This window comes from Urtica dioica, chromosome 5, assembly GCF_054948205.1.
Source record: "Urtica dioica subsp. dioica isolate 48M chromosome 5, U.dioica_male_clone48M_v1_H2, whole genome shotgun sequence".
Lineage (NCBI taxonomy): Eukaryota > Viridiplantae > Streptophyta > Magnoliopsida > Rosales > Urticaceae > Urtica > Urtica dioica.
Window position 1 is genome coordinate 4,880,575 of NC_142760.1, and position 19,666 is coordinate 4,900,240.

Here is a 19,666-nt window from a genome sequence, read left to right on the forward strand (position 1 = left end):
TGTCAAAGTTCTCTCAGCGAAGATTGATCCACAGCCGGAGAAGAACAACAACAAGGAAGCACAAAGTGAACCAGAGACGAGGATAGAAAGTGAAACCGCGTCCGAGATCGAGTCCGATGGTGATGGAAAGCCAGACAACAAGCCAGATGCCGCACCAGTGAAGGAAACGGTCGTTGAAAAAAAATTAAAACTGAGAGTGAATATGAAACTGACTCTGATGATGAATCGGAGACAGAAGAAGAAGAAGAAAAAAACAAGATAAATTACTGACTGAAATTGTAGACATGTTTAAACTAATTTAAATTGTTGACCTATATGTTTACACTTTCTACAATTGCTAGACTTTAATACTGAAACTGTAGACTTAGAAGTATACAGTTTCAGCAATTGTAGACTTATAAGTATACAATTTCAGTAATTGTAGACTTATAAGTCTATAATTACTGCAATTGTAGACTTATAAGTACACAATTACTGCAATTGTAGAATGGATTTCAAGTAGACAATAACTGATATTGTAGATTGTTCGAACTTGTTGATTGTTTGTATAGAGAAAATAGGAAAAGGAAGAGGAAAAGAAAGATGACGAAGAGGGGACAAGCCCGACAACAACGACGGGGACAAGCCCGACGGGGACAAGCCCGAAGAGAATGACAGAGACACTGCCGGGAACAACAGGGACAACCCCGAAGATAACGCCGGAGACAGTCCTGGAGAGAACACCGGGGACTAGAAGAAAGAAGATGAGAAGGATCCAGAGAAGAAAGAAGAGGAGAAGGATCCGAAGAAGAAAGAAGAAGATAATAAAGAAGAGACGAATGAAGAGAAGAAAGAAGACCAATTTGGTCAAGAAGAGTATGTCCTTCCGTGTTTTTCCGAAACGGAATAAAAAAAAAAAGAGAAAGGTTGGACCGTCAAGAAAAACTACTTGAGGAAGAGGCATGGGATGACAGCCAACCATGGTTCTATGGTACAGTTCCAGAAGGCAAAACTAGAGCGCAAATTGAGGAAGAGTTGTATGCCGCAAAGAAGTTGACAGAACAACATATTGTCATTGAGGACTCACCTCAAATCGAGGATGAGTTGGGATCGGCAAAGAAGTTGAGAGAACAACATATTATCATTGAGGATTCACCTCAAATTGAGGATGAGTTGTGTGCCGCAAAGACGTCGAAAGAGAAACAAATTCTCATTGTCGACTCACCTCAAAAACCGAGAAGTAGACTACCTCCAAAAAGGTATATTTATACACAAATTGTAGTCATTTATACATAAATTGTAGACATCCATGAAATTGTAGACGTTCACGAAATTGTAGACATCCATGAAATTGTAGACATGTATGTTTACGGTTTAGAACAGTGTAGATAGATTGTTGACATAGTTATTTGTTTTATTTGGACAGGTTTACACCGATTTCGATGTCACGACCATACGTTAAGTTCACGAAAGATCAAAAATGACCTGCAAAGATCCCACTATCTGGTATTTTCATTGTGCCAACCGATGAAGAGACTACAATCATGGAAAATTGGATTGGGGTTGGGTTTCGGAGAAATTATAAATCTTTGCCGCTCGGTGCCGCAGTTTACAAGAAGGAGGGTGAGTGCTTGCCGGGAAATTGGAACTTTAACGTACAGGTCGTCACGAGCAAAACCTTATTTTATACCCTCTAGACACCGGCGGCATGGCTGAGTGACGAGGTGAGTGTAATTATAGTGTGACATATGTGTACAGTTATGTAATTGTAGACTTATATGTCTACAATTTGCTGGATTGTAGTATAATTGTAGACTTCTAATTTTTTTTTGTAGCATATCGACATTGCCATGTACTACTTGAACAAGAAGCGGAAGTATGGTCAAATGACACAGAAGTTCACCATAATGGACGTGTTTTTTATAGTTATGCCGATGAGGCGTATGACAAATGGAAAGCGTGCAACGACAAGGATGAATTTAACTGGAAGAAGGAAACCTGCATCTCGGACTACATTATTGCTGATATTGAGTGTCAACTCCATTCATGGCCGTGGGTGGATGTTCATTATATCTACATGCCTTGTTGTATCAAGAAGTTGTCCCATTAGGTCCTTGTGGTAGTTCATTCAAAGTTACGGAAGCTAATAGTCTACGACTCCATGTTCAAGAGCAAAAGGAGCCACAAATCCGTGAGGACCCACCTGCTCAGACTCGCTAAAATCATCCCGATTGTTTTGTGTTCGATTAATGCTTTCAACGGATTGGGCATCGAATACACAAGCTCGGCGGTGTTCAGCGTTGAGGACCATGATGCTATGCCACAACAAGAGAATAGGTAATGCCCTTCGCTAGAATTCTTGTGTATTTCATATTTTTTTTATACTATACTAACATATATATTTGCAGCGGGGATTATGGGATGTTCGTGATCAAGGCAGTTGAGTACTTGATCCACGACGTACACATGTCTGGTTTAGACGCATCCCTCATGAATATGTTTAGGCGGAAGCTCACGATAGATTTATACCGTCATGGGACGGTGAAACTTGCGACCGGCTACGGATCTGACGTCGAGTTTCCGACATCTTTGGACTATGATTTTTATGTTTACATGAACTCAACCTCAAACTATGAAGTTACTTTTCAAACTATGTTTTATATTTTTGTATGGCTTTGTATGACAATTTGAAGCTTGCATGCCTAAAAACTGCTATATATTTTGGTATGGTTTGTTTTGTTATGGCTATATGGTTTTGGTATGCTTTTGTTTTGTTTTGGCCGTGTCTAAAGATGTTTACAGTGATGTCTACGGTTGTAGTGATTGTAGACATATATATCTACAATTTGAACTAATTTTAGACATTTAATGTCTACAATTAGACATTTAATGTCTACAATCACTACAATTGTAGACATAAATGTCTACAATCACCACAACTGGTAGCTTTTGTTTTGTTATGACCGTATCTAAAGATGTGTACAGTGATGTCTATAGTTGTAGTGATTGTAGACATATATATCTACAATTTGAACTGATTGTAGACATTTAATGTCTACAATCACAACAATTGTAGACATTAATGTCTACAATCACCACAACTGGTAGCTTTTGTTTTGTTATGGCCGTGTCTAAAGATGTGTACAGTGATGTCTACAGTTGTAGTGATTGTAAATATATATATCTACAATTTGAACTGATTGTAGACATTTAATGTCTACAATCACAACAATTGTAGACATTAATGTCTACAATCACCACAACTGGTAGCTTTTGTTTTGTTATGGCTGTCTACAGATGTGTAAAGTGATGTCTATGATTGTAGATATATATATATCTACAATTTGAACTGATTGTAGATATTTAATGTCTACAATCACTACAATTGTAGACATAAATGTCTTCAATCACCACAACTGGTAGACAATGAAGTCTACAATTTGAACAACTTCTATCATGTAATGCATGCAAGGCGTAAAAAAGACATACTTCTATCATATAAGTCGTCATTCAAACTCCAAAACAGAGGAAATACACTTCAAGTTCCAAAAATATATTAAATACACATTCAAAGGTGTACAATCAGCCGAAATTTGAGAAGTACACGTGTATGTTGGACTCTGAAAATCCGAAAATAATTCATCCATTCCTCTCGGACAAAGGAACTGGACTGTTGCATATAGTCCGATTGTGACCAACTTCTCCACATCGCTAACACTTCCTACGAATAGGCTCTTCCCCTTGAGAAGGTATACGTCTCTTCTTCGATCTACCGGCGACACATTCTCTGTGTGTCGGAGGCTGAATTACAAAATTCGCGACCTCAGGGGGAATAGTCCACGTCTGAATATTACCATGGGGATGGTGGACACCTGCATAACTTGCCCTCAAGTACTCTGCACTATAGTAAGGAAAAATATAGCCCTGAACCGAAAGGTTACGATGTCCACACACAACAATACCATGAGCACATATGAAACTGTCAAGTTGAAATTCCCAGCACGAGCATGTTTTTTCGTGTAAATTCACAGCCCACGTGTTCCCATCTCTGTCACCTACTTCAAACTCGAGGAATGATGATGGTCTCACTTAGAGTAGAAGAATAATAAGAGTAAGTCATGTACGTGTAGACATATGGCGAAAACTATAGACGTAGTTGTCTATAAGTACTTGTAACTGTAGACTTCAAGGCCTTCAACTGTATACAAACTGTAGACATCAATGTCATTGTAGACATCAATGTCTACAATTTTATACAAATTGTAGACATCAATGTCTACAATCACTACTAATTGTAGACATAAATGTCTACAATTATCACAATTGTAGATAACGTATGTCTACAGTTAGAACATAGTACGAAATAAAATAAAAAAGATCAACACACCGGCATTCCACAAGCTGCAGCATAGTATGTTGCCAACTCTCTACGTTCGTGATAGCATCCTAGATTTCTTTGCCGCAACCAGTCGAACAACTTCGAAATAGGAAACTCTCTAGGCTTAACATTGAATGCATTCAATGATTCCGCGTTGTTGTTTGTCATGATATTGTACATGTTTTCACGAAAACAAGATTGGGCCCACCTTTGATACCCAACCTCCTTTTCCAGGTATGGGCTTATTTCTGGATTTTCAGAGTCCAACATACACATGTACTTCTCAAATTCCGGCTGAGTGTACGCCTTAGCTGCAGCGTAAAATTTCCACTTCGCTTGCTTTGTTATGCTCCCTTTGAATGTGGTCTTCAAGTTACCAAGCAAATGATGTACGCAAAAACCGTGTTCACGGGTTGGATACACTTCCTTGACTGCATTAACTATTCCTTGGTGCCTATCAGATACAATTACCGTATGCTCCCTATCCCCAATAGCAACCTTCAACTTTCTCAAGAAGTAAATCCAAGTCTCATTAGATTCATTAGAACCATGAAAGAAGGCGAGTGGAAATATTTGTTCATTTCCGTCCATGGCACACGCTGTATACAAAGTTCCTTTGTAAAAGTTCTTCAAGAAAGTAGCATAGACAATGATAATAGGTCTGCAATACTTCCAACCCCTCCTCCATGGGCTAAGTGACATGAAGAAGCTAACAAACTGATTATCCGACCCCGTAGTGACAAGGTCAAAGAGAGAACTTGGATTTTTAGTCTCGATCATGTACATCCACTTAGGTAGGAACGCGTATGACTCTGCTTCAGTGCCGTAAAGGGACTTTAGAGCTTTTCTTCTCGACCACCAAGCTTTTTTGTAAGACATACGAACTCCGTAATCCATTTGCTTGTAATTAATAATCTCTTTTGGTTTACACAATCCAAACGTCAGATCTATGCACTTGTGCTTCACAACCTCTCCCACTACTTTGGATGTGTCTTGAGGATGATATCATTGTCTTTCATTTATAGGACAAATATGTTCACTCTCAAACCTGAATAAGAAAATTCAAAATTCAAAATTACTTTCGATTTATATGTATAATTGAAATAAAAACTCTCATAAACTGTAGACTTATAAGTCTACAATTAACAACAATTGTAGAGATAGATGTCTATAGTTGCAGTAACTGTGTACTTATAATATCTACAATTCTTGTCAATTATAGACTTGCAAGTCTACAGTTTATGTAAACTGTAGACTTCCATGTCTACAGTTGGAGTAGTTTGTAGACATGTATACCAACAATTATTCTATTATTGCAACCTAATAATTACCTTTTAATCCTAAAAATTAGAGTGCTGGGAATTCTAACTGCTTGAACACTCCATTTACAATGCTCTCTCGGACAAACTACATGGAGACATTCTTTAGACGAATACTTTGTCCGAAACGTACAGTGTTTGTTAATGGCATACAAACTCAATTATTTTTGCAAGACCAATTTGCTAGCGTACAATCCATGAAGCTTGAGTGTCACAGGGGAATTGATATACAGCACTTGCTCATCGCTACTTGGATGAGGAGGATGAGGATGAGCGGACTGCCTACGTGGAGGAGGCGGAGGAGGGGACTCTCTACGTGGAGGAGGCGGATTAGGAGACTCTCTACGTGGAGTAGGAGGAGTCTCTCTAGGTGGAGAAGGCGAAGGAGGGGACTCTCTACGTGGAGGAGGCGGAGGATGGGACTCTCTACGTGGAGGAGGCGGAGTAGGGGGAGTCTGTCTAGGTGGTGGATGAGGGGATTCTCTACGTTCTTGCGTTGCATCGTAGAAAGTATTCATTTCCTCAAGTCCCTGTGTTGGCTGAACCATGTTAGGAGTTTATCTAAATCCTGGAGAAACTAGGCTATCCCTTGCTACCTCATGCCCTTCCTGTGGCTCTTTAGATATTTCCAAAATCATATGAAATCTTCCGACGTCAGGTATCGTTTTCCTCAAATACAAATAAGCTTTCAATTGACCGTTGTCTTTAATCTCAACAGGTTTAAATGCACCATCAATCAAGTACTTCAAACCGATTCTGTGAGTTGATTGGGAAAGGCTAATCTCCGCGAACAACATCTGCATCAGATTATGGTAGTTCACCGAAGATGACACCATAATACCCAAATTTCCTCCCTCGACGTATACTGTGGGTTCGACCCATGTACCACTGTGCTTCATAAATATATATATATATATATTTCTGACATTCGTGCATAGGAAAAGCGCATATATGATTTTGTTATTATCATGTATGAAAAAAGTTAAATGTCTACAATGAGAATATTTGTAGAAATGTATATCTACAATTACACCAATTGTAGATATACTGTCTACAATTATTGTAATTGTAGACATACAGGTCTACACCTTCAGCTGTTGTAGACTAATATGTCTACAACAACGGAAGTTGTAGACCTATATGTCTATAATTATTGAAGTTGTAGACCTATATGTCTACAATTACTATATGTCTACAGTCTATAATTTCATAGACTGTGGAGATGTCTGTCTGTACAATTCAAGAACGCGAAAAAACTCAAACGTCCAAAACAATGAAGAACAACACACAAACAAACCCAGCAACAAACAACACAGAAACGACGGGTAATGGCACGAACAAACCCAGAACGACACAGACCTAAAACCCAGACAAACAAACGCACGAAAACAAAGATGAACGACGAAAAAGAAGCTTTCTTTTAAGATGCACGATGATGTCGTGGAACAAACATGAATCCAAAACCCAGAAACTCAAAAACCCGACGAGGATGAACGAAAGCCCAGAAACAAAAAGAGAGGAGAGAAGAAGACGACGACGATGAAAGAAAGAAACTTACTTTTAGACGAGGACGAGGTGGCTGGAGAGCTAAGCTTCACTTCATAGACACGCAACTCGTGGAGGATGATGAAAGGGAGATGAAACGTCCTTCACACGCAGAGATAAAAGAGAGGAGAGAGAGAGCTGTGCATGGCACAATAAACAAGACCGTATGAGAAGTCTTATTGAGCAAGTTTTGGTTTGGGGGCTAGAATGAACAAAATTACAAATTAAAGGGTAAACCGGGTATCAAACTATTATCTCTCCTCAAAACACTACTAAAAGTGTCCAAAAAAAAAGCTAACTTATATTTTGATCCAAATCATTGAAATGACTACTATAAACGGCCGTTTCCCTTTTCTAGGATATGAAAAATTGCACGTAATTAAAATAATAGATGTTTTATGGTTATTTGAAATACTGCGATCAATTTACAAATAAAAACAATTACTGAAATATTTATCACCAACGAAAATTTATAAAAGAAAATATGATGAAAAAAAACATATTATACATATATATATATATATATATATATATATATATATATATATATATATTGTTGTCGGTCGTTTTCGGAAAACCCGGATCGCCGAGAAGACACACCGCTCAAAAGACCGATGGTCAGGCCGGAGGTCCTGAAGAGCGGCAAGCCTTCCGTCACGAGTCGACTGGCAGGCCCTCGTGCCAAACTCTCAGCTCCTCAAGTCGAGCCTCGCTCCTTGATTTGAGTAATTCTCCTCGAGTCGAGCCTCGCTCCTTGAGATAAGCCATTCTCCTCGAGTCGAGCCTCGAGTCGTTCTCCTCGAGTCAAGCCTCGCTCCTCGAGTCGAGCCTCGAGTCGCTCCTCGAGTTGAGCATCGAGTCATTATCCTCGAGTTGTTCCTTGAGTCGAGCCTCGAGTAGTTCCTCGAGTCGAGCCTCCGGTCCCTCCTCGAGTCGTTCTCCTCGAGTATAGACCTTTATATTTCGCATAATAAGCGTGATATACGAAGACCGCTAAGGCCCACAAGAGTCCGACAAGACGGGCCGTGCACCACGCACCCCTCAAGAAAATCGCGCGCGCGGCACGCCGCGCCGGCCAGCCAGCCACGCACAGCAAGCCGTGCGCCGCGCCAGGCAGGCCGCGCGCCACGCCAAGACACGCCCACGCCATGCGCCCCATGCGTCGCGCATCCAGCGCCGCGCCCGGTGACCTGCGCGCCACGCACCGCGCGCCGTGCGCCTCCACTCGAAGGGTGAACGCCCCCTAGTCCCACATGGACGAAAATAAAGCCTTTTAAGGCCCTCCAATTCACTCCCCCGGCTCCAATGAGCAAAGATCCCGCGACTCGCGATCGATCTAAATATTGCGAGTTCCATCAGGAATACGATCACTCGACCTCCGAATGCTATAGTCTTAAAAGGCAGATCGGGGCATTGATCCAACGGGGTGAGTTGAAAGAGTTCGTGTTGCGCATGATCAGCACTGTGGGCCCCACCACAAACAGACCACAGTCTGGCAAGGGAGGAGGAACAGCCGCTTCTGCCGACCGAACCACGGCTACTGCCGATGCCAATCCACAACTCCACGTTGTAACCACCATACTGGGTGGCCCACAAGATGGAGATTCAGCCCGACAACGGAAAAAATTCCTAAGGGCCGTAGCTCAAGGAGACGCTGCTATGCACGTCAACCTCACCTATGAAGAACCTCCGTCCGTGCCTCACGAGATGGTGTACTTCACCAACGAAGAGGCCAAGCGAGTTGTGCATCCGCACAATGACGCGATAGTGCTCAAAGCCCAAGTGGCTAATAACTTGGTGAAAAGAGTTCTCATTGACAACGGCAGTGCTGCGGACATAATTTTCAAGTCCACCTTAGAGCGCATGAAGCTCGGGGGGCTACGCCCAACTCCGACCTAAAGGCGCCTCTATTCGGATTCACTGGGGAGAAAGTCATGACCGAAGGCATCATCGATCTGCCGATCACCTTCGGAACTCCCGGAGGCATTGAAGTTGTTCACATGGTCTCATTCCTAGTGGTTGATCAGGAGTCGCCATATAATGTCATCATTGAACGACATACGCTGAACCGACTAAGGGCTATTACTTCTACATACCACCTACTGGTGAAGTTCCCTACCAAGGATGGAATCGGCATCATGGCTCGAGATCAATCCAAAGCCAGAATATGCTACATCCAAGGAATCGATGGAAAAACCGCTAGAAAGACGGTTAACACGATCTCCAAAATAAGAGATAACGTCGAGTCGACCTAGGTCCTCCGCGAAGTCCACGAAGACATCTGCACGAGACCCAAGTGCAAGGTGCCGACGTCCTCATCCCAAACAGGGACGGACCCCAAAAAGTCTGCCAAGTCACACATGACGAGACATACTACATCAAATACACGGACGAGACACCGATCCGTCGCCTGTGGAATGCGGAACACTTGAGACAATACTACCAATAGCCAGCGCTACCCCCCGTTTTATTTCTTTGCTTTCCAACATTCAATAAGGCCTACGAGCCAATGTTTTAGGATTTCAAATTTTTGCAATATTAATAAAGTTCGAGGTTTTTCTTTCAAAATAAACTTTTTCAAAGATTTTCGGTCATCAAAATACGATTGTAAACCCAAAAACCTGGGGGGCTAGTGACATAGGCAATGGTAAGTACACTAAAAATCCTCAAGAAAGTACGCTCCACCTAGAGAAAGTACGCTCCACCAAAAAAAAACACCCGAACATAAACGAAACGAGCGTTCACCAAAGACGCCTCCGAGGCGCGCCATAAGACATCCAAGAGATGCAGGCTAAAGACGCCTCCGCGGCGCGCCATAAGACATCCATGAGATACAGGCTAAAGACGCCTACGCGGCGCGCCATAAGACATCCCAGAGATGCAGGCTGAAGATGCCTCCGCGGCGCGCCATAAGACATCCCAGAGATGCAGGCTGAAGACGCCTCCGTGGCGCGCCATAAGACATCCCAGAGATGCAGGCTGAAGACGCCTCCGCAGCGCGCCATAAGACATCTCAGAGATGCAGGCTGAAGACGCCTCCGCGGCGCGACATAAGACATCCCAGAGATGCAAGCTGAAGACGCCTCCGCAGCGCGCCATAAGACATCCCAGAGATGTAGGCTGAAGACGCCTCCGCGGCGCGCCATAAGACATCCCAGACATACAGGCTGAAGACACATCTGCGGCGCGCCATAATACATCTCAGAGATGCAGGCTGAAGACGCCTCCGCGGCGCGCCATAAGACATCCCAGAGATGCAGGCTAAGACGCCTACGTGACGCACGTAAGACGCCTACATGGCCCAACCAAGTCGTCCCTTGCGACGCACCTAAGACGCCTACATGGCGCATGTAAGATGCCTACATGGCGCAACAAAGTCGTCCCTCGTAACGCACCTACGACGCCTACATGGCGCACGTAAGACGCCTACGTGGCGCAACCAAGTCGTCCCTCGCGACGCACCTAAGACGCCTACATGGCGCACTCAAGATGCTTACATGGCACATCTAAAATGCATATACGGCACACCTAGGAAGCCTACATGGCACATCTAGGCCATCCCTCGCGACGTGCCTGAGACGCCTAAACAATGCACATGACCGTCTCTCACGACGCGCTCTGAGTCGCCACAAGGCGTTACATGTGATGACTAATCGCAATACACTTGAAGCCGCCACAAGGCGCACCTGAACCGCCATACAAGGCGTAGGTCCTGCCATCTTCGCCACCACCAATTGAGCACGATCACACTCGCCTTGGGAGACTCCCCATTCCACGGGAGCTAATTGAAGTTGCTCACAAAGACTCGCGAACTCCGCCTCTGAGCAAGAACTTCGCTCGGCCTGAGCTAGCTGAGACTTCGCTCGAGCAAGCTCCTCCTGGAAGAGTCCCAGGCGACGAGTGAGGTCATGTAGAATCTTCTCGAGCCGAGCCTTGCTCCTCGAGTCAAGTCATCCTCCTTAAGTTGAGCCTTGCTCCTCGAGTCGAGTCATTCTCCTCGAGTCGAGCCTCGCTCCTCGGGTCGATTCACCCTCCTTGAGTCGAGTCTTGCTCCTCAAGTCAAGTCATTCTCCTCGAGTCGAGCCTTGCTCCTCGAGTCGAGTCACTCTCCTCGAGTCGAGCCTTGCTCCTCGAGTCGAGTCACTCTCCTCGAGTCGAGCCTTGCTCCTCGAGTCGAGTCATTCTCCTCGAGTCGAGCCTCGTGTTGTCGCACGAAAATGAACAACTATTGAAAACCTCGGGCGGTTCGATCCAAGGCCGGACCAAGTGATCGCACCCGGGCCAAGAGTGTGAACTCGAAAGTCTTAAGCTAGGTTTTCTTCGATCAACCCGCCTCTCGGGAGAGGTAGGGGGTGAGGAGGAGGAGTGATCGTGCCTTGGCTGTCGGCTGCCTACGTACCCGTGCGTGGGATCAGGTCAGAACGTAGTTCAGGGGTATATAACGCTGTGTGAGGCGCGGAGCCTTGGTGGAGAGGCGTACTCGACCAAGGAAACGGTGCGCGGAGGAGTCCTCGGTGACGTCTCAGAACTTCGGAGATCGCGTGCGTGTCTAGCGTGTTAGACGCGTAGGGGGACTCTAGTCGAGAACCCTAGGAGCGTGCTTGAGCACTGGTGGGCGTTCGGTCAGAGGGAGCAACGTCCGGGAAGTCCCCGAGAGTGCTTCAGAACCTCTGAGAACGAGAAATCGAGGAGAATCCGCTTCAGGCCAAGGATGGCATCTAGAGAAGCAGAGAGAAGTCTCAAGTTCCTTGAGAATGAATGGGATTGATTTCCCCTCAATGAGAAGGGTATTTATAGGTGTTTGAAGGCCTTAGAAGGTCCATTTTTCGTCCATGTGGGACTAGGGGCGCGCGCGCCGTCAAGTGGAGGCGCATGGCGCGCGCGGCACACATAGCGCGGCGTAAAACGCGCGGCGCGCAGCGCAGGGGGCGCAGCACGCGGGTCATCAGGCACGACGCGGGATAAGCGGCGCACGGCACGGGTTGTGCGGCGCGGGCTTGTTTTGGCGCGGCGCGCGGCTAGCTGTGCGTTGCTGGCCGGCGCGGCTGCGCGCGCGGTGCATGGCCCGTCTCGTCGGACTCTTGCAGGCCTTAGTGGTCTTTGGATACCACGCTTGTCATGTAAAATATGAAGGTTTCTACTTGACGAGAGTGACTCGATTTGAGGAGCAACTCGAGGCTCGACTCGAGGAGGACGACACGAGGCTCGACTCGAGGAGGACGACTCGAGGCTCGACTCGAGGAGCGCGATCGTATGGCACGAGGACTTGCAAGTTGACTCATGACAGAAGGCTTTCCATTCTTCAGGACCTCCGGCCTGACCATCGGCCCTTTGAGCAGCGTGTCTTCTCAGTGTTCCGGGTTTTTCGAAAACGACCGACAACATTAACCCCCCAAGTTTATCGCTCGGGAGGCCCCGGGTGATGAACTTTTAGTTATTTCCGCCGGGTGTTTGAGGAAAATTTATTTCCCAGGGCTTCGCCGTCGCGAAGCTTTTGTGATTATAGAGAATATTCTTGCAATTGCAAGTATGCTCTCTTGCTTTTCCGCCTCTCTCAACACGATCGTGTAATCAACACGTGGAGGAGGGTCCAAGCGGATACGAGGCATAGCTCAACGTGGGTGAGGTGGACGCGATTGCATCCATCGCTCTAGCCCCGGAGCAACGGGGACATGCGCATGCATGTAGGGCACGCACTTGTGCAGAGGCATACCGGCGTGTCGCGGCTTGTTGATCTTTTGGCGAAGTCACGTCCAAGTCTTACTTCGATGGCCTTTTGTTTGATGATATCTTCGACCCGGAGTCCATGCAACTTGATGGTGATTAGCATGGTAATTATTTTCTAATTGCAACATGTTAGGGGAAGATCATGGCATCCGTCTCGGCCAGCTTGGAAGGCGACTGCACTTTTGCGTTTCGAAAAGGCGTGCTCATTCCGAGGTCTCAAAGACGGAGGTTGATGTTGCGGGCCGATGCTTCGAGAAGACGGAGTGGCACCTGGTGGAAGGCTCTTCCACACCGGAGGGCTTCGACTGCTCGGGGATCAACGCTAAAAGTTTGACCCCGCATCAAGCATAAGTCGGTCTCACGGGGCATCCGCCATTCCCACCCTGGTGACGCTTCTTTGTCTGAGTTCGGAAGATCGGCCCTTATTCCCCAGACGCGATCGCGGGTCTCTACTATGGCTGACTTGTTCTTCAGGTCACTCCAAGTGTTTGCTCGAGGAGCGGAACTCGACTCGAGGGGAATGGCTCGACTCGAGGAGCAAGGCTCGACTTGAGGAAAATGACTCGACTCGAGGAGCGAGGCTCGACTCGAGGAGAATCACTCGACTCGAGGAGCAAGGCTTGACTTGAGGAGAATGACTCGACTCGGGGGGCGAAGCTCGACTTGAGGAGAATGATTTGACTCGGGGAGCAAGGCTCGATTCGAGGACAGTGATTTGACTCGAGGAGCGAAGCTCGACTTGAGGAGAATGACTCGACTCGAGGAGCGGGGCTCGACTCGAGGAACACGATTCAACCTAAGGAGAATGACTCGACTCGAGGAGTCAGGCTCGACTCGAGGAGAATGATTCGAGGCTCGACTTCGAGGAGAATGACTCGACTCGAGGAGTGAGGCTCGACTCGAGGAGAATGATTCGACTCGAGGAGCAAGGTTTGGCTCGAGAAGATTTTACATGACCTCACTCGTCGCCTGGGACTCTTCTAGGAGGAGCATGCTTGAGCGAAGTCTCAGCTAGCTCAGGCCGAGCGAAGTTCTTGCTCGGAGGCGGAGTTCACGAGTCTTTGCGAGCAGCTTCAATTAGCTTGCGTGGAATGGGGAGTCTCCAAAGGCGAGTGTGATCGTGCTCAGTTGGCGGTGGCGAAGATGGCAGGACCTACGCCTTGTATGGCGGTTCAAGTGTGCCTTGTGGCGGCTCCAAGTGCGCTGCAATTAGTCATCGTACGCAACGCCTTGTTGCGACTCAGAGCGCGTCGTGAGAGACGGTTCTGTGCGTCGTTTAGCCGTCTAGGCAGGTCGCGAGGGATGGCCTAGATACGCCATGTAGGCGTCTTAGGTGCGTCGCGAGGGACGACTTGGTTGCGCCATGTAGGCGTCTCACGTGCGCCATGTAGGTGTCTTAGGTGCGCCATGTAGGCGTCTTAAGTGCGTCGCGAGGGACGGCTTTGGTGCGCCATGTAGGCGTCTTAGGTGCGCCATGTAGGTGTCTTTGGTGCGTCGCGAGGGACGGCTTTGTTGCGCCATGTAGGCGTCTTAGGTACGCCATGTAGGCGTCTTTGGTGCATCGCGACGGACGGCTTTGGTGCGCCATGTAAGCGTCTTTGGTGCGCCATGTAGGCGTCTTTGGTGCGTCACGAGGGACGACTTTAGCCTGCATCTCTAGGATGTCTTACGGCGCGCCGCGGAGGCATCTTAGCCTGCATCTCGGGGATGTCTTACCGCGCGCCGCGGAGGCGTCTTAGCCTGCATCTGTGGGATGTCTTATTGCGCGCCGCGGAGGCGTCTTAGCCTGCATCGCGGGGATGTCTTACGGCGCGCCGCGGAGGCGTCTTAGCCTGCATCTCTGGGATGTCTTATGGCGCGCCGCGGAGGCGTCTTAGCCTGCATCTCTGGGATGTCTTACGGCGCGCCACAGAGGCATCTTTAGCCTGCATCTCTGGGATGTCTTATGGCGCGCCGCGGAGGCATCTTAGCCTGCATCTCTGGGATGTCTTACAACGCGCCGCGGAGGCGTCTTTAGCCTTCATCTCTGGGATGTCTTATGGCGCACCGCAGAGGCGTCTTAGCCTGCATCTCTGGGATGTCTTACGGCGCACCGCGGAGGCGTCTTTAGCCTGCATCTCTGGGATGTCTTATGGCGCGTCGTGGAGGCGCCTTAGCCTGAATCTCTGGGATGTCTTACGGCGCACCGCGGAGGCGTCTTTAGCCTGCATCTCTGGGATGTCTTATGGCACGCCGCGGAGGCGTCTTTAGCCTGCATCTCTTGGATGACTTATGGCGTGCCGCGGAGGTGTCTTTAGCCTACACCTCATGGATGACTTATGGCATGCCGCGGAGGCGTCTTTAGCCTGCACCTCATGGATGACTTATGGCGCGCCACGGAGGCGTCTTAATTGAACGCTAGTTCCCGTTTGTGTTCGGGTGTTTTAATTTGGTGTAGCTTACTTTCTTTTTGTGGAGCGTACTTTCTTTTTGTGGAGCGTACTTTCTTGAGGATTTTGAGTGCACTTGCCCTTGCCTATGTCACTAGCCCCCCGAGTTCTTGGGTTTGCGATCGTATTTTGATGACCGAAAATCTTTGGAAAAGTGGATTTTGAAAGAAAAACCTCGAACTTTATTAATATTGCAAAAATTTGAAATCCTAAAAGATTGGCTCGTAGGCCTTATTGAATGTTGGAAAGCAAAGAAATAAAATGGGGGGAGCGCTGGCTAATGGTAGTACTTTCTCAAGTGTTCCGTATTCCACAGGCGACGGATCGGTGTCTCGTCCGTGTAGTATGTCCCGTCATGTATGACTTGGCAGACTTTGTGGGGTCCCTCCCTGTTTGGGATGAGGACGTCGGCACCTTGCACTCGGGTGTCATGCAGATGGCTTCGTGGATTTCGTGGAGGACCTTGGTCGACTCGACGCTATCTCTAAGCTGGGAGATCGTGTTAACCATCTTGCTAGCGGTTTTTCCATCGATTCCTTGGATGTAGCATATTCTGGCTTGGGATTTATCTCCAGCCATGATGCCGATTCCATCCTTGGTAGGGAACTTTACCAGTAGGTGGTATGTAGAAGTAATAGCCCTTAGTCGGTTCAGCGTGGGTCGCCCAATGATTACATTGTAGGGCGACTCTTGATCTACCACTAGGAACGGGACCATGTGAACGACTTTAATGCCTCCGGGAGTTCCGAAGGTGACCGGTAGATCGATGATGCCTTCGGTCATGACTCTCTCCCCAGTGAACCCGAATAGAGGCGTTTGGGTCGGAGTTGGGCGTAGCCCCCCGAGCTTCATGCGCTCTAAGGTGGACTTGAAAATTATGTCCGCAGCACTGTCGTTATCGATGAGAACTCTTTTCACCAAGTTATTTGCCACTTGGGCTTTGAGCACAATTGCGTCATTATGCGGATGCACAACTCGCTTGGCCTCTTCGTTGGTGAAGTACATCATCTTGTGAGGCACGGACGGAGGTTCTTCATAGGTGAGGTTGACGTGCATAGCCGCGTCTTCTTGAGCTACGGCCCTTAGGAATTTTTTCCATTGTCGGGCTGAATCTCCATCTTGTGGGCCACCCAGTATGGTGGTTACAACGTGGAGTTGCGGATTGGCATTGGCAGTAGCCGTGGTTCGGTCGGCAGAAGCGGATGTTCCTCCTCCATTACCAAATTGTGATCTGTTTGTGGTGGGGCCCGCAGCGCTGATCATGCGTAACACGAACTCTTTCAGCTCACCCCGTTGGATCAAAGCCTCGATTTGCCTTTTAAGGTTGTAGCATTCCGAGGTCAAATGACCGTATTCCTGATAGAACTCGTAATATTTAGAACGATCACGAGTCGCGGGATCTTTGCTCATTGGAGCCGGGGGCGTGAATTTGTCACGTGCCAAAGCTAGGATTTGATCCGGCGTCGTGTTCAATGGCGTGAACGACGAGTAGCCCTTAAAGTCTTCTGCAAGTCGTGGCTTTTGGGGCATCGGAGGTCGGCTATTAGAAGTATGACCCCCTCTGTTTCGCCTTTTACGGGAGTTGCCTTCCTCGTTGCTAGGCTCGTCTCGATGGTGAGGGCTTTGATTATTGCCCTTACGGCCATCGAGGTAATCTTCGACTCCCATGAAGGTCTTGGCTCGAGTCATTAACTCGGCCATGGTAGAAGGGACACGGCCGACGATGGACTTAAGGAAGTCACTTGTGCGCAAGCCTTCGATGATGGCAGTGATTGCGTCTTTGTCGTCAAAGCGGTCGACCTTATTCGATTCTTCAGTGAATCGGGCGAGGTATCATCTAAGAGACTCGCCATTCTCTTGCCTGATTGACCACAGGTACATCTTGGTCTTCTTTTGGACCATAGATGTAGCAAACCGTGCTAGGAACATGTCCTTCTGGTCTTTGAACGAGTGGATGCCACCAGGAGAGACACCCTGCATCGTCATCCAGGTTTCATAGTGCTGGATATGGTAAGCAGGATCTGCTTTTCCATCATAGGGAGCGAGGTTCGGGAGTTTGAAATTTCCCGTGCATACCTCGGCCAATATCTGAGCCGTGAAAGGTGAGGAACTCTCCTCAACAACCCTATAGGCACTTCCGCCTATTCCATGTTCTCGGAGATCTCGTACTTCATTTCGAAGATTGTGGATCATTGTGATCACATCGAGACCGGTAGTTGGAGTAACTCCCTGTTCGGGAGGAGTCACCTGTCGTCTTTCATTTGACCCTTGACCCGTGCGGCGGTTCCCGTTAGTTGGGGCTGCTGCGGAGATGTTTGGCCGAGAGCTTAGTCACTCTCTTAGGTCATCGCCACGCTCGATGCGTCGAGCAGTGAGATGGTCCCTAAGATCAGAGCTCGTCGTACGGAGGCGCAGGCTTCGTCTACGACGGCGCGCTCTCCGCGTGCCCCGACTCTCTGAAACATTCCCCCCTTGACCTAGTCGGTCGAGGGCCGAACGTCGGGAATTTGTCTCTTGAGAAGCAGCCGGCGCGTTGCCTGTCTGGGGTAGGGGATTCGAAGGACCGGCTTCAAACACGGCGGGGTGTTCCCCGTTCTTCGTGAGAGAAGTCTCGATATCCTCCGAATCGCCAGTACCCTCGTAATCAGGTTCGCGGTCACGGCTTTCCTCGTTGAGGTTCTCAGGATCCCTGTTGGGGGTCATTGTGTCATGTGCGGGTTGCTTCGCAACCAGTCGGTTGTGGTACCTCGCGTTCTTCGCCTTTAGTTGGCGGATATTCTCCTCTAACTCCATGATGCGGTCGTCACTGCTATCTGGAGATGGAGATGGTGAGCGGATCGAGCTCTCTTCGTTGAGCGACTCTTCGTCACCATGCGCTCGGGAGCGCAAGAAATATTTTTTGGTCCCAGCGACGTTATCGGGGTTGTTAACGCCCTCAGAACGTACGGGTGGTTGGCTACTCATCTTTTCTCAAGTTCGAGAAAGTTGAGTTTGTAGAAGAAAAGAAGAAAATGAACAGAAGGGATTTCGGGCTGAACAGGTCGGGAAGTCCCCTCCTTCTAGCGCCAAAATGTTGTCGCACGAAAATGAACAACTACTGAAAACCTCGGGCGGTTCGATCCAAGGCCGGACCAAGTGATCGCAACCGGGCCAAGAGTGTGAACTCGAAAGTCTCGAGCTAGGTTTTCTTTGATCAACCCGCCTCTTGGGAGAGGTAGGGGGTGAGGAGGAGGATTGACCGTGCCTTGGCTGTCGGCTGCCTACGTACCCGTGCGTGGGATCAGGTCAGAACGTAGTTCAGGCGTATATAACGCAGTGTGAGGTGCGGAGCCTTGGTGGAGAGGCATACTCGACCAAGGAAACGGTGCGCGGAGGAGTCCTCGGCGACGTCTCATAACTTCGGAGATCGCGTGCGCATCTAGCGTGTTAGACGCATAGGGGGACTCTAGTCGAGAACCCTAGGAGCGTGCTTGAGCACTGGAGGGCGTTCGGTCAGAGGGAGCAACGTCCGGGAAGTCCCCGAGAGTGCTTCAGAACCTCTGAGAACGAGAAATCGAGGAGAATCCGCTTCAGGCCAAGGATGGCATCTAGAGAAGCAGAGAGAAGTCTCAAGTTCCTTGAGAATAAATGGGATTGATTTCCCCTCAATGAGAAGGGTATTTATAGGTGTTTGAGGGCCTTAGAAGGTCCCTTTTTCGTCCATGTGGGACTAGGGGTGCGCGCACCGTCAAGTGGAGGCGCACGGCGCGTGTGGCGTAAAACGCGCGGCGCAGAGGGCGCGGCGCGCGGGTCATCAGGCGCGGCGCGGGATGAGCGGCGCAAGGGCACGCGGCGCGGGACATGCGGCGCGGGATGCGCGGCGCAGGGGGCGCACGGCGCGGGCTTGTCTTGGCGCGGCGCGCGGCCTTTCCGGCGAGGCGCACGGCTTGCTGTGCGTTGCTGGCCGGCGCGGCTGCGCGTGCGGTGCATGGCCCATCTCGTCGGACTCTTGCGGGCCTTAGTGGTCTTCGGATACCACGCTTGTCATGCAAAATATGAAGGTTTCTACTTGACGAGAGTGACTCGATTTGAGGAGCAACTCGAGGAGGACGACTCGAGGCTCGACTCGAGGAGGACGACTCGAGGCTCGACTCGAGGAGCGCGATCGTATGGCACGAGGACTTGCAAGTCGACTCATGAAAAAAGGCTTTCCATTCTTCAAGACCTCCGGCCTGACCATCGGCCCTTTGAGCGGCGTGTCTTCTCGGTGTTCCGGGTTTTCCGAAAACGACCGACAACACTTCGCTCCT

At 48.5% G+C, this 19,666-nt stretch overlaps 1 protein-coding gene across 1 annotated transcript; it reads right to left on the reverse strand.

Annotated features, from left to right (window-relative positions):
• Window positions 1–3,690: 3,690 nt before the first annotated feature.
• Window positions 3,691–5,254, reverse strand: LOC149394946 (protein FAR-RED IMPAIRED RESPONSE 1-like). Its single transcript, XM_089614159.1, has 2 exons — window positions 4,367–5,254; window positions 3,691–3,903 (listed from the first exon to the last, which is right to left on the reverse strand). Exons 1-2 carry the CDS (start codon window positions 5,252–5,254, stop codon window positions 3,691–3,693), a joined length of 1,101 nt encoding a protein of 366 aa, XP_089470285.1.
• Window positions 5,255–19,666: the final 14,412 nt, after the last annotated feature.